This window comes from Terrapene carolina, unplaced genomic scaffold (assembly GCF_002925995.2).
Source record: "Terrapene carolina triunguis isolate 2854851 unplaced genomic scaffold, T_m_triunguis-2.0 Scaffold750, whole genome shotgun sequence".
Classification (NCBI taxonomy): domain Eukaryota; kingdom Metazoa; phylum Chordata; order Testudines; family Emydidae; genus Terrapene; species Terrapene triunguis.
The window spans coordinates 177,521-191,394 of NW_020665101.1; the positions used below are offsets into that span (position 1 = coordinate 177,521).

The 13,874-nt window shown below is 63.7% G+C and overlaps 1 protein-coding gene across 2 annotated transcripts in view; it reads right to left on the reverse strand.

The window, feature by feature from the left end:
* Positions 1–13,874, reverse strand: part of FLNC (filamin C) — a 52,413-nt gene that overhangs the window by 25,525 nt on the left and 13,014 nt on the right. For both annotated transcript variants that reach the window (XM_026660300.2, XM_026660299.2), the window contains exons 2-13: positions 11,929–12,177; positions 9,861–9,958; positions 8,700–8,850; positions 8,288–8,406; positions 7,822–7,899; positions 6,514–6,676; positions 6,227–6,427; positions 4,596–4,733; positions 4,068–4,194; positions 3,650–3,786; positions 3,048–3,241; positions 2,645–2,758 (exon numbers count right to left, since the gene is read on the reverse strand). In XM_026660300.2, coding sequence (XP_026516085.1) covers positions 2,645–2,758; positions 3,048–3,241; positions 3,650–3,786; positions 4,068–4,194; positions 4,596–4,733; positions 6,227–6,427; positions 6,514–6,676; positions 7,822–7,899; positions 8,288–8,406; positions 8,700–8,850; positions 9,861–9,958; positions 11,929–12,177 — 1,769 coding nt within the window. The remainder of the gene's footprint in view (positions 1–2,644; positions 2,759–3,047; positions 3,242–3,649; positions 3,787–4,067; positions 4,195–4,595; positions 4,734–6,226; positions 6,428–6,513; positions 6,677–7,821; positions 7,900–8,287; positions 8,407–8,699; positions 8,851–9,860; positions 9,959–11,928; positions 12,178–13,874) is intronic.

Sequence of the window (13,874 nt, forward strand, 5' to 3'; positions counted from 1 at the left end):
GCCCGCCGCTTCCCACCGTGGGCCCGTCCGGCCCGGCATCCCGCCTGCCCGCCGCGGGCCCATCCGGCCCGGCATCCCGCCTGCCCGCCTGCTGCTTCACTCCATGGGCCAACTGATTTTCCAGTAAAGATTTTATCATTTCATAGTAAAAATCACAAATGAATCCAACTGTCCCATAGACGGTCTGGATAGACAGTCCAGGCTGGAATAATAAGAATATAGCTGTGGGGATGTGCTACTGACCGCCTGACCAGGGTGGCGACAGTGACTGTGAAATGCTCAGGGAGATTAGAGAAGGTATAAAAATAGAAAACTCAGTAATAATGGGGGATTTCAACTCTCCCCGTATTGACTGGGTACATGTCACCTCAGGACGGGATTCAGAGATAAAGTTTCTTGACACCTTAAATGGCTGCTTCTTGGAGCAGCTGGTCCTGGAGCCCACCCGAGGAGAGGCAACGCTTGATTTAGTCCTAAGTGGAGCCCAGGATCTGGCTCAAGAGGTGAATAGAGCTGGACCGCTTGGTAGTAGCGACCATAGTGTAATTAATTGTAACATCCCTGTAGGGGCTGGCGGGTAACACGAAAGAAGCCCACCCAGCCTTTAATTTCAGACCGGGAAGCTACACAAAAATGTGGAAGCGAGTTCAGTGGAAATGAAAACAGCCCCCAAAGGGAAATGCCTGCAAGCTGCATGGAAACTATTCAAAACCACCCTAATAGTCACTCCCGTTCAACATAAACCCCAGATTAAAAAAACCACAGTAAGAGAACCAAAGAAGTGCCACTGTGGCTAAACAGCAGAGTAAAAGTGGCAGAGGCAAAAAGCATCCTTGACAAATTGGCAGTTAAATCCTAGTGAGGAAAATAGAAAGGAGCCGAAACTCTGGCAAGTCAAGCGGCAGAGTATAATTCTGAAGGCCAAAAAAGAATTTGAAGAGCAACTAGCCAAAGACTCATAAACTAACAGCAAAACATTTGTTAAGTACATCAGAAGCAGGGAGCCTGTCAACCAGTGGGGCCCCTGGACGATCGAAGTGCTAAACGAGCACTCGAGGCCATTGTGGAGAAACTAAATGAATTCTTTGCATCGGTCTTCATGGCTGAGGATGTGAGGGAGATTCCCACACCTGAGCCATGCTTTTTAGGTGACAAATCTGAGGAACTGTCCCAGACTGAGGTGTCAATAGAGGAGGTTTTGGAACAAATTGATGAACTAAACAGCAATAAGTCACCAGCACCAGATGGTATTCACCCCAAGAGTTCTAAAATATGAAATTGCAGAACTACTAACTGTGGTTTGTAACCTATCATTTAAACCAGCTTCTGTACCACATGACTGGAGGATAGCGAATGTGATGCCAATTTTTAAAAAGGGCTCCAGAGCTGATCCCGGCAATTACAGGCCGGTAAACCTGACTTCAGTACTGGCCAGGCTGGAGAGTTAAGGGGGCACAGTGGTCCCACAGTCCCAGGCTGCACCCCGGAGATCCCGTCACATGGGCAGCAAAATAGCAGATGAAATACAACGTTGATAGATGCAAGTACTGCACATTGGAAAACACGATCCCGACTACACAGACAAAATGATGGGGTCTAAATGAGCTGTTACCACTCAGGAAAGATCTTGGAGTCACTGTGGAGAGTTCTCTGAAAACATCCGCTCAATGTGCAGCGGCAGTCAAAAAAGCGAACAGAATGTTGGGAATCATCAAGAAAGGGATAGATAATAAGATAGAAAATATCATGTTGCCTCTGTATAAATCCATGTTACGCCCACACCTTGAATACTGCGTGCAGATGTGGTTCCCCCATCTCAAAAAAGATATATTAGAAATGAAAAAGTTACAGAAAATGGCAACAAAAATGATTAGGGGTCTGGAACGGCTTCCATATGAGGAGAGATTAATAAGACTGGGACTTTTCAGCTTGGAAAAGAGATGACTAAGGGGGGATATGATTGAGGTCTACAAAATGATGACTGGTGTGGAGAAAGTAAAGAAGGAAGTGTTATTTACTCCTTCTCATAAGAGAAGAACTAGGGGTCACCAAATGAAATTAATAGGCAGCAGGTTTAAAACAAGCAAAAGGAAGTATTTCTTCACACAACGCACAGTCAACCTGTGGAACTCTTTGTCAGAGGATGTTGTGAAGGCCAAGACTATATAACAGGGTTCAAAAAAGAACTAGATAAACTCATGGAGGCTAGGTCCATCAATGGTTATCAGCCAGGATGGGCAGGGATGGTGTCCCTAGCCTCTGTTTGCCAGAAGCTGGAAATGGACGACAAGGGATGGATCACTTGATGATTCCCTGTTCTGTTCATTCCCTCTGGGGCACCTGGCATTGGCCACTGTCGGCAGACAGGATACGGGGCTGGATCGTTCTTACGTTCATCTAACCCAGTATCCCAGCCCCCAGCTGCATCAGACCTGACCCTGGGCCCATCTAGCCCAGTCTCCCGGTCTCCAGCAGCGGCCGATGCCAGCAGTGAAATTCCCACAGTGCGCCCCACGGTGCAGCGCAGCCCACAACACTTTGGTCCTCAGCAGGGACTGGCCCTTGGGCACTGCCCCGGATGCCCTGCCAGGGCTGGTCCCAACGAGGTGCCCCGTGCTGAGACTCCCGCCGGGGCCCCTCCTACCTGGGCGTAGATCTTGAGCTCGGCTTTCCCTGCCCCCCGTGCGTCGATGGTGAACTCCGCCGGCTTGTCCACGATGCAGCCGGTGGGCTCCAGGCCAGGCCCAAAGGCCTTCACCTGCCGTGGGAGAGCGGGAGAACTCAGTCTGACCAAAGCTTTTTAAAATTCCTTCTGTCCCTGACTCCTGAGACCCCCCCCCCCGAGCCAGGTTCCTGGGGGAGGGGCCCCAACGCCTGAACAAGCAGGGGGAGAGGGGACAAGCCGGAGTGGGGGAGCAGACAGGCAGCAGAAAGGTCCGGCTGCAGATGACGTGTCATAGGCCCCGTACTGCACAGAGCTAATGGAGAGTCTCCTCCAGCTCAAGTGGCAGGGGCAAGGGCAGGGGCTGGGGCTGGGGAGGCTCTACCTTCTCTGGGAAGTACTCGTTGGTGGCCGGCTTGATGTGTGCGATGAAGGGGCTGTCCTTGATGTCCTCGTCGTCACAGATGACGTGCACGGCGTATTCACCGGGCTCCGTGGGCCAGTAGCGCACGTCGCACGACCCATCCCCCTTGTCGTCGCACTCGATCTTCGCCTGCGACGGGCCCTCGATGGAGAAGCCTGCGAGGGAGCCACGGGCCAGCATCAGCGGCAGGGCCAGGGCTCCCCCCCGTGCTGCAGCCGCCCCCCGCGGCCCATGAGGCACCGGGACAATGGCGAACGCTGCCCGGTCCTGTCACCTGCTCCCCCGGATCCCTTGCCCCCACTGGGCCCCGCCGCCCGCTCCCCCAGATCCCTCCCTGCCCCGGGCCCCGCCGCCCGCTCCCCCGGATCCCTCCCTCACCTGGGGCCTCGCCGCCCACTCCCCATAGATCCCTCCCTCCCCCGGGCCCTCACCGCCCACTCCCCTCAGATCCCTCCCTCCCCCGGGGCCCCGCCGCCCACTCCCTTCAGATCCCTCCCTCCCCTGGGCCCCACCGCTCGCTCCCCTCAGATCCCTCCCCCCGGGCCACTTGCCCGCTCTCTTACCCAGTGTCCCCACTTCAGTGCCGATCGCCTCCACCACGAAGTCGGCTGATTTGCCCACCATGCCAGTCTCCAAGCCCGGGCCCCAGGCCCTGACTTTCTGGGTGCCAGGCTCCGGCGCCACCTGCACCTCGAAGGGGCTGCGAAGGAGACAGGGGGTCAGAGCCAGGGGACCCCGGGCGGCCAGGCTGCTGCTCTGCGACCGTGACACCACTAGTGTAACGAGCGTGCCAGGGCTCAGGCCACTCCCCGGCTCCAGAGCACAGAACGACCCTGGGCAGGTGGTGCCACCAGGGCGCTCCGAGCTCCTCCTCCCGCTTCACACGCGCGTGCAAGGCTCTGGCACTAGTGCAGACAGGGCTCCAGTCTTGGCCCCAGCCCCAAGCGCCAGGCCGGCAAGGGCCACGGGCCCGTCCCTTACCTGCGGGGGATGCTGTAGCCACCCCAGGAGATGGCCACCACGTATTTGCCAGGCACCACGGGGTAGTAGTCACATTCGTACACCCCCTCGCCAGCCTCCCGCACCTTCACCGGCTCCTCCGTGCCTTCTGCAGAGAGAGGGGCAAGGCGGTGAGAGCCGAGCCAGGCCGGGGAGTTCCCTGCCCCACCTGGGTGCCGCCCCCAGCAGTACTCCTGCCCGTTGCCAGCCGCCTGCGTGGCAGAACCCGGCGCCTTCTGCTCCAGAGACACGGAGCTAGAGAGAGCCGGCCAGTGTGACATGCTCTGTCCAGCAGGGGGCAGCAGTGACACCCACACACCACCACCACCACCTCGCTCTCCCGACTCGGCCCGTGACTCAGTTTCCCCAGCGCTCTGGCCCGGGTACTGCTCTGCTTCAGCCGAGGACAGGCTGACAGAGAGAGATGGGTCTTTCCCGTGACACTCCAGGGCACTGGCCCTCTCCTCCCGCCTGGGCCCCACACAGCCCCCCCTCCTGCCCGGCACTCACTCGGCCCCTTGACCACGACCTTCAGCTTCCCGCTGCCCGCGCCCTTGGTGTAGACCTTGAATTCAGCCACCTCCTTGACCCGCACGCCCTTGGGCTGGAGGCCCCGGCCCGTGGCCCGGCAGGCGTTGGGGCTGCAGGCTGTGGGGACAGAGAAGAGAGCGCTTAGTGGGAGGTTCCCCTGGCTGCCACCCTACTGCCCCTCACCCAGGCCGCCCGGCTGGCTTGCTGGCCTGGGCCCGGGGCTGCGCGGCATGTGCGGTGGGCCAGCACCCGGCCACGTCCCCTGGGAGCTCTCACAGCCCGGGCGGCCTAGACCCCACACAGCCGGGGGTCTGTGCGCAGGCCGGGCAGCCCGTGGGCCCAGAGCAGGGGCTGGAGGAGGATTAAAGTGACCCTCCCTCCGGCCTGCAAAGGGGAAGGGGCTGTCTCACGGGGGGCAGACGGACCCAGACCGGCCCAGCCTGGGGGGGGAAATAGGGGCACCAAGCTGGGGGAAGGAATGGGGGGGCAGGGCTAGCCGCAATGAGGGGCACTGAGCAATGGGAGAGGTGGCTGCTCCCAGCAGGCAGCAAGGGCGTCCTAACCCCGGCTTGCCCTGTGCCTCAGTTTACCCATCTGACGAATGGAGCCCCCCACCCCACCCCCGGCAGGCTAAGGAATATCTGGGGCTGTTATATGTAGAGCACAGGGGGCAGGGGGGCGCAGCGCAGGGCCCGGGGCCTGGGCTAGAGAGGACCTAGTGGGCCCGCCCCGCTTACCCCAGCCTGGCAGTGCCGTTCCCCCTGTTCCTGCCAGTGTCCCAGAGACCCCCCGCCGGCTCGCTGCCCTCCTCCTGGGGAGGCACTGGGCCCCACAACCCCTGCTGCGCGGGCATCCGGCCAGCCATGAGCTGTTGGACCCTCCTGGCCCACGGGGCTGGAGCTGGGCTGCCCAGGACCTGGGGGGCACCATCGGGGGCCTGGCTCCCCCGCCCCCGGGCAGGGTGGAGTGTGAACGGGGCGTGGGAAGCCGTGTCAGGGCGGCCGGGCAGCTGGAGGAAGCCGCGGTGAGTCAGGGATTCCTGTTTGCGCCGTGGGGCCGGGGCTGGCGGGATGGGGAGGTCACCCGGAGCTTCCGGGTCACAGAGCAGCCCTGGGCGCTGCGGAGCAGGGACAGGTGCCTCCTGCCGGCCGGGGGGGGTCAGCGCCGCCATGAGGTGGGGGGGGGCGGTGAAGAGCCCCCCTCCCCCGAGGCTGCAGCACAGGGGGCAGAGGCTGTGCGGAGCACCCAGCAGGGGCAGAGGCTGCCCTACCACCCCGCTGTCTGAGCGGGGTCCCCTCCGTGCCCCGGCCCCAGCCCCACCGGCTGGTTGGGGAGGGGTCAGCCAGCGCCAGCACCCCCCGGCAAGCTGTAGCGTTGGCACGGGGGACGGGCACCAGCCGGGGGTGTGTGGGATGGGCTGGGGGCTGGCATGGAGGCCGGCACTGGCCAGGTGTCATGGGGGGGGCTGCAGGGCTGGCACAAAGGGTGGGCACTGTGGGAGGGGGTATGGGGCTGGCACAGAAGGTGGGCACCAGCCAGGGGGCGTGGGGTGGGCTGCTGTGCTTGCACAGAGAGCGGGCGCCAGCCAGGGGCACGGGGCGGGCTCTCACCTTCGGAGACGTTGACGGCAAAGGGGCTCCGAGGGATCTGGGTGCCGGCGAAGGTGACGCAGATGGTGTGGGGTCCCTCCAGCACGGGCCGGTAGGTGCAGCGGAAGGTGCTGTCGCCTTTGTCCTCCAGCACCACCTCCACGGTGTCGCGCCGGCCCTGCGGGTCCACGATGACCACGCCCACGTCGCCCGTGCCCGCGCCTGGCACAGACAGGCAGCGTGAGCGCCAGCCCCCAGCAGGGCTCCCACGTCCCGCCCAGGCCCTGTCCTCCGCCCCGCGCCCCTACCTGCGGTGTAGATGTCGAAGTAGGTGGGCTTGTTGGCCACGTTGCCCACAGGCTCCAGGCCGGGCCCCCGCGCCGTCACCTTGTTGGCATCACCCAGCGCCATGCCCACGTGGACGTCGAAGGGGCTCTTGTCGATGTTCTGCCCGGCAAACAGCACCGTGACCTGGGTCGAGAGAGCGCTGGGTGAATTCCTGCCCGGGCCCTGGGGATTAACGCTGCTAAATCCGAATTAATCCCTTAGTGTAGACCAGGCCTAGGACTTTAATTCGGATTTAGCTGCCTTAATCCGAATTAACCCTTCACCCGTCCACACTACAGAGCCAGTTAATTCGAATTAAAGGGCCCTTAAAATCGATTTCTGTACTCCACCTCGACGAATGGAGTAGAGCCTAAATCGATTTTGTTAATTCGAATTAGGGTTAGTGTGGACGCACACCACCGAATTACTGTATTTAAGTTAATGGGGTAGTGTGGCCGCACACCACCGAATTAATGTGGTTTAAAACCGAATTAAGGTGCTTAGTGTGGCCGCGCACAATCGAATTTATACAACCTGTTTCCCAAATTCGAATTATCTAAATTCGGATTAATCCTGTAGTGTAGACATACCCAAAGGACTGACTGACCCATCCCAGCTGGGGATGTTCCAGAGACTTGATTTGAACCTGCAGTTTATTCCATCACTGCTACAAGCCTGAACCAAGAACTTTGCCATTACTGTACGGAATTGATTCTATTTAACCAATTCCAGCTCTCATCTATATTTCTTTCTTTTTATGAATAAATAAATCTTTAGATTTTAGATTCTAAAGGATTGGCAACGGCGTGATTTGTGGGTAAGATCTGATTTGTATATTGACCTGGGTCTGGGGCTCGGTCCTTTGGGGTCGGGAGAACCGTTTTTCTTTTACTGGGGTGTTGGTTTTCATAACCATTCGTCCCCATAACGAGTGGCACTGCTGGTGATCCTGGGAAACTGGAGTGTCTGAGGGAATTGCTTGTGTGACTTGTGGTTAGCCAGTGGGGTGAGACCGAAGCCCTCGATGTTTGGCTGGTTTGGTGTGCATAGAAACCCCAGCCTGGGGCTGTGACTGCCCTGCTCTAAGCAATTTGTCCTGAATTGATACTCTCAGTGGTGTCCCGCCAGAGGCAGCATTGTTACACCCCCGGAACATGGGGAGCCCCCCAACCCTCACACAGCAGCTGTGTGGCCCTGAGCAGAGGGGCCAACTGGGCCCAGCCAGCGGTACCAGCCCTCCATCCTCCCCCCAGCACCCCCAGGGGGCTCTGGCCGGGCGGGCAGCTCACCTTGTGCAGCCCGGCCACCTTGGGCACATAGGTCACCGAGTACGTCCGCTTCTTGTCGTTGTTGGCGACCACCTTGGCCTGTGGAGGAAGGCCCCGGAGGTGAGGCTGGGGCGGAGGCTGTGCTGGGGGTCGCAAGGGCACCTGGGGACTGTACCCCAGCGCCCCACCCGCTGGGGGGCCCCGGCCATGCCCAGCTCCGCCCCAGGGCAACGCACTCACATGATGCCCACCAGAGAGATGAGGAGATGGACGCAGCGAGGTACAGGGCGTCGTTGAGAGTCACACGGGGAATCAGGGTCAGAGCCGGGGATAGAACCCAGGAGTCCTGGCTCCCAGACCCCTGCTCTACCCACTAGACCCTGCTGCTCAGAGCTCCTGCTCTCTGTGCCCTGGCCCCACCAGAGGGCAGGGGGATCCCCTGGACAGGGGGTGCGGGAGCGGCAGGCCGACCCCCAGGAGCCCCTACCTCCTCGGTGTGTCCCTCGGGGTCCTCGATGTAGACCAGCACCTCGCCCAGCCCCGCCTCCAGGGTCTCCACCGTGAACTGGGCCGGCTTCAGCACCGTGTTCCCCTGGGGCTCGATCCCTGCGGCACCGGGACAGGGGGCTCAGGGGGGGCACCAGCTGGGGCTGCTCCCCCATAGCCCTGCCCTGAGCGCTTCTACCCCTTCCCCCCCGTGTCCCCCGTTCCTGCCCCTTCCCCTCCCCCGTTCCTGTCCCCTCCCCTCCCGCTGGGCCTGCTCCCCCTCCCTGCAGCCCTGGCTCCCAGGAGCCGCTCCCAGGAGCCCCTCCCACGTGGGGCAGGGTGTGGAGGCAGAGACCCCTGCCCCAGGTCCCGCCCCTGGCTGGTCCCTGCAGTGGGTGGGGGTGGGGCCCTACCGGGGCCGTAGGCGATGGCCTTCTTGGGGTTCAGCTGCTTGGAGCGCAGGGGGGCCCCGGGCTTCAGCTTGGCCTTGGGGAACTGGGACAAGTAGGTCATGACGGAGTGTTCGTCCACGTCGGGGTCCACGATCTCCTCCGGGGCGATCACCTGGGGGGAGGGAGCGGGGCCTGTGCTCAGGGCATGCCCCTGAGAGCCCCCCAGCCCCCCCGAGGGCCCCCCCCCCTGACGCGGCCCTGCCCCCGAGAGCCGCCCCCCAGCGCCCCCCAGCCCTGCCCCGAGAGCCAGCCCCTAGCCCCACCGAGAGCGCCCCGTCCCTGAGAGCCGGCCCTCAGCCCCACCAAGAGCACCCCGCCCCTGAGAGCCGACCCCTAGCCCCACCGAGAAGTCCCGCATCCTGACGCAGCCCCGCCCCTGAGAGCCGACCCCCAGAGCCCCCAGCCCCACCGAGAGCCCCCAACCCTGACGCAGCCCCGACCCCCAGAGCCCCCCAGCCCCACCGACAACCCCCCTACCTTGACGCAGCCCTGCCCGAGAGCCAGCCCCCAGCTCCACCGAGAGCGCCCTGCCCCCGAGAGCCGACCGCCAGAGCCCGCCAGCCCCACCGACAACCCCCCCACCCTGACGCAGCCCTGCCCCCGACAGCTGACCCCCAGCCCCCTAAGAGCCCCCAGCCCCAATGTGCTGCTCCCCAGGGCTTCCCTGACCCCAGGCCTGACTTGGGGGGGCCGAGGAGGCAGAACTGGGTTCCGAGCAGCTGACCGGCGTGTTGGGGGCCGTGCCAGGTGCTGAGTGGGAGCTGCCAACCCCTTCACCCCGAGGTGCCAGTGCAACTCCCACCCCACAGCTGCATTCCCCAGCGCCGGGGACAGGCCCTGTCTGTGCCCCGAACAAGGCTGGGGTGACACCCAGAACCGCCCAGCCCCAGGGGCAGCTCTCCCATGTGTACCCCGAGACTGGTTCCCGGGGGGCTGGCTGGGGGGGCTGTGCCCATGCCTGGCTTCCCCGCCGGCTCCCAGCCCAGAGAACAGCCCTGGAGTGCCCAGGGGTGCCCCCCTGTCTGGCCCCTGCACGGGGGGTGTGCCCCACCCCAGAGAATGACCCCGGAGTGCCCAGGAGGGCCCCCCTGTCTGGCCCCCGGATGGCGGGGGGTCCCGTACCTGGGGTACGCCCAGCCAGTCGTCCGCCTGCTGCATGGCTTCCCGGGCATTCTCCACGGGCTGGTTGGGGTCCCAGGTCTCCCAGTCGGGGCACAGGCCTGTGGGGATGGAGCGGGGGGGACAGCGTCAGACTGGTGGGCGGGGCGGGCACAGCCTTGGCAGAGAGATACGTCTCGCCAGGAGCCCTGCTGACAATGGGGCATTGTGGGCTTCCCTGGCACTGAGCCAGCTCCGGGCCGGGGGCTCCTGGATCCTCGCCGGGGTCCCCACGGGCATGGGAGCCCCCCACTCTTGGGGGGGGGGGGGAGACAAACCGGAGCCAGATTCCTGTGCCCCCCCAACTGCACTCAGGACGGCTCCTTCCTCGCTCCTGTCCAGCCTAGAGCTGCCCATGGAGTGCGCCTAGTGGGTAGAGCCAGGCCTGGCCCTGGGTGTGCCTCAGTTTCCCCAGCTGTGCCATACAGCAGCGGTGGGGGCGGGTGTATTGGCCCAGCCAGGCTGGGAACCTGTCAGGCAGCGAGAGCTGGCGAAGGGCAGAGAACCGGCCCGGTCCAAATAGGCTCAGAGCCATGTGCCTCTCTGAGAGCTGCCTTCCATATGGTGCCGCGCTCCCCCCGCCCGCCCAGCGGCACCCGACGTGCCTGGCTAAGCCCAGCCGCTGCCGGGCACCACGCCCCCAGCGCTGAAATGCAGCCCCCTCTGGGGTGGGACGCAGCAGCTGTCTGCCAGCGCAGGGCAGCTGGGCAGGATGTAAAGGGAAGATGGGGGGCCCACAAGCTGTGTGAGCAGGGGGACGGGGAGCCAGGAGTCCCCCTAGCTGTGGGGGAGGAAGGGGAGCTGGGGGCCCCCTAGCCGTGTGCGTGGGGGGGTGACAGAAACTGAGGGACCTCCAAGCCATGTGCATGGGAGCGATGGGGAGATAGGGGTCCCCAAGTCGCATGCGTGGGGGGGGATGGGGAGCTGGGGACCCCCCAGGGTGTGAGCACAGGGGGGATGGGGAGCTGGGGGACCCCCCCAAGGCACGTGCATGGGGGGATGGGGAGCTGGGGGACCCCCAAGGCGTGTGCACAGGGGGGGACGGGGAGCTGGGGACCCCCAAGGCATGTGCACAGGGGGGGACGGGGAGTGGAGCCAGGCGGCAGGATGAGGGGCTTTTAGGCATCCCTAAAAGGGTGGTGAAGCACTGGAATGCTTTACCTAGGGAGGTGGTGGAATCTCCTTCCTTGGAGGTTTTTAAGGCCCGGCTTGACAAAGCCCTGGCTGGGATGATTTAGTTGGGAATTGGTCCTGCTTTGAGCAGGGGGTTGGACTAGATACCTCCTGAGGTCCCTTCCAACCCTGATATTCTATGATTCTATGATTCTATCCTGGGGCGCAACAGGGGGTGATGCTGGGGGATCCGGCCGGGCACAGCCCAGGGCTCTGCGCCGGGACACCGGCTTCCCGGGGGAGCTGAGGGGGGGGGGAGATGTGGGGGGGGGGGGGGGGGGAGGGGGGGTGGGACTGGGGGGTGGGTGTGGGGCGGGGGGTGAATAAACAGGGGCTGTACAGGGGATGGCTGTAGGGGTCTTTGTATAGGAGTGTGTGTGTGTGTGTGTGTGTGTACAGCGTGTGGGTATAGAGGGAGGGTGTCTGGGGATGTACAGAGCAGGTGTGTACACAGGGGCTGTACTAGGCATGTGTACAGGGCTACAGGGTGGGTACAGGGGGTGTTTGGGGGGTACAGGGAGGTAAAGGGGCATACAAGGGGTGTGCAGGGAGTACAGGGGGTATGGAGCATACAAGGCAGATGCAGGGATGTACGGGAGGCGTGCAGGGTGTGTGTGGGGAGTATAGGAGGGTTATGGGGGTACTGGGAATACAGGGGGTACAGGACAGGTCTGGGGGTACAGGGCAGGTGTGGGGGTATGGGGCAGGTATGAGGCAGATACAGGGGGAGTATGGGGGGTACAGGGCAGGTATGGGGGGGTATAGCGCACATCCAGGGGTTCCAGGGGTGTATGGGTGGATATAGGGCGGTCTGGGGCAGGTCTGGGGGGGTCCGGGGCAGGTCCAGCGATGCACTCACCCGGGGCGCAGTTGTCCACCAGGGCGCCCAGGGCTTTGCCGTCCTGCCAGTCCCGGTGGAAGTTGGTGATGGGCAGCTGGGGCACCTTGTTCTGGATCCAGCCCAGCAGCCGCTGCTTCGGCGTCTGCTTCTTGGCGTCCTCCTCGTCCTCGTCCTCCCACATGGGCATGGAGATGGAGTAGTGCAGGATCAGCGTCCAGATCAGCCCCAGAATCAGCTTCAGGTTCCCGTCCACGATGGCTTTACTGTCTGTGGGGACAGGGGGGGGTCAGGCTGGGGCGCCGTCTGCCCCTTCGGGGGGGTCTCACGGGTATCAGCAGCTCCCCGTGGGCACCGGGCTGGGAGCGCCAGGGGCACGGCTGGCAGGTGCAAAGCAGCCCCCCCCGGTGCCCCTCACTCCCGACCCACAGCCCCCTGCTGTCCCATCCTGCCCCCCCCTCCTGGGGGAGAGCCAGAGGCAACTTGCTCAGGGCGGGGGCAGGGGGAAAGACCCCCATAGCCAGTACTCCCCCCACCCCAACAGGATGCTCAAACTGGGCAGCTGGGCCCCCCCACCCCCAGCCCATGACTCTCCAGAGGGGGTGCTGTGTGCCCCTCCCCCCACCCCGTGCACTGGCAGCGCGCCGGGCCTGGGCCCGGGGAACAATGCGCCCGCCCGCCCGCCCCTTCCTGCTCCGCACTCTTTCCATAAACACTGGCCGGGCGGAGCCGCAGGGGCCAGGCCGAGAGCAGAGCCGGGGGGGGGGGGGGCGCTAACAATGGACCCCCCCCCGGCTTTAGACTCAGCAGGGACAGGGGGTGCCCCGGGGCCGGGGGGCGCAGTGCAGGCCGAGCACTGAATGCCTCCAATCCAGCCTGCTCCCCTCCCTCACCCCACTGCAGCTCCTCCCCCCTCCCCCTGCGCCTCTGGTCTCTGCCCTGGGCCGCCCCCCCCGCCCCACATGCCAGGCATCCTGCTAAGCCCCAGCTACGGGAGACTCCCCGCCAGCGCGGAGAGCTACGAAGCTTCTGACACAAGGCCGCCCGGTCCCGCTCCCAGCCAGCAGGGGGCAGCGCTCCTCCGGGCAGCACCGCATCACTGCCTGTGGAGATGGGAACGCCGGCCCGGCTTGCGTCACACACCCAGCAGGCCCTGCGCTTCTGCCCGGCTGAGGGGGCACCTGGGCCCAGGGGGAGATGCCAACGCTGGAGGAAGCGGCATTTCTTGGTGGGCCCATTCCTGGGCGCTGCGCAGGCTGGGTCTGTGCCAGCCCCGTGTCCCAGCTGGGCTGCACGGCGAGTGCTCTGGTGGGCGGGCCATACACATGTGGGTGCCCCCGCTCGGTGCCGCTGCCACGCGGCGGGGTGTGAACCCTGCCCTCCCGGCACTTGTTGGCTCTGCCGGCCATGTTCTGCCCTCCCACGGGGCAGAGAGGGACTAACTCGGACCCAGCATCACTGGGAGCGTTACACAGCGGCTGCACCTCGCCCCAGAGGTGGCTGCATTTCAGAGGTGGAGGCCCAACATGTGTGTGGGTCTGAGACGTCCATGGGCCAGCTCCACTACGGGCATCCCAGGCCTGGCCCCATGCTCGGCCCCATGGAGCCCCCCAGGCCGGGGACGCTAGCTGGGGGCTGCCGGGCTCGGTGGCTCTGCAAATCATTAGCGGCCTGCCAGTGGAGCAGAGCCTGGGCTCCCGGGGGCATCGCTACACAAACCTTCCTCGCCCAGACTAACAATGGCCCCCCGCCAGCACCGGCCTGCGCTGTGCAACCACGCAGGGAGGAGGGAAACTGAGGCAGTGCGACTGACTCCCCCAAGACAAAACAGCGATTCAGTGGAAAAGCCAAGAACAGAACCCAGGAATCCTGGCTCTCCCACCCATTAAACTCCACTTGGAATGGAACCCAGGAGGTGGGGGACGGGAGCCAGGATGCTAGGTGGGGGGGGGGGGGAAAGCCAGGAC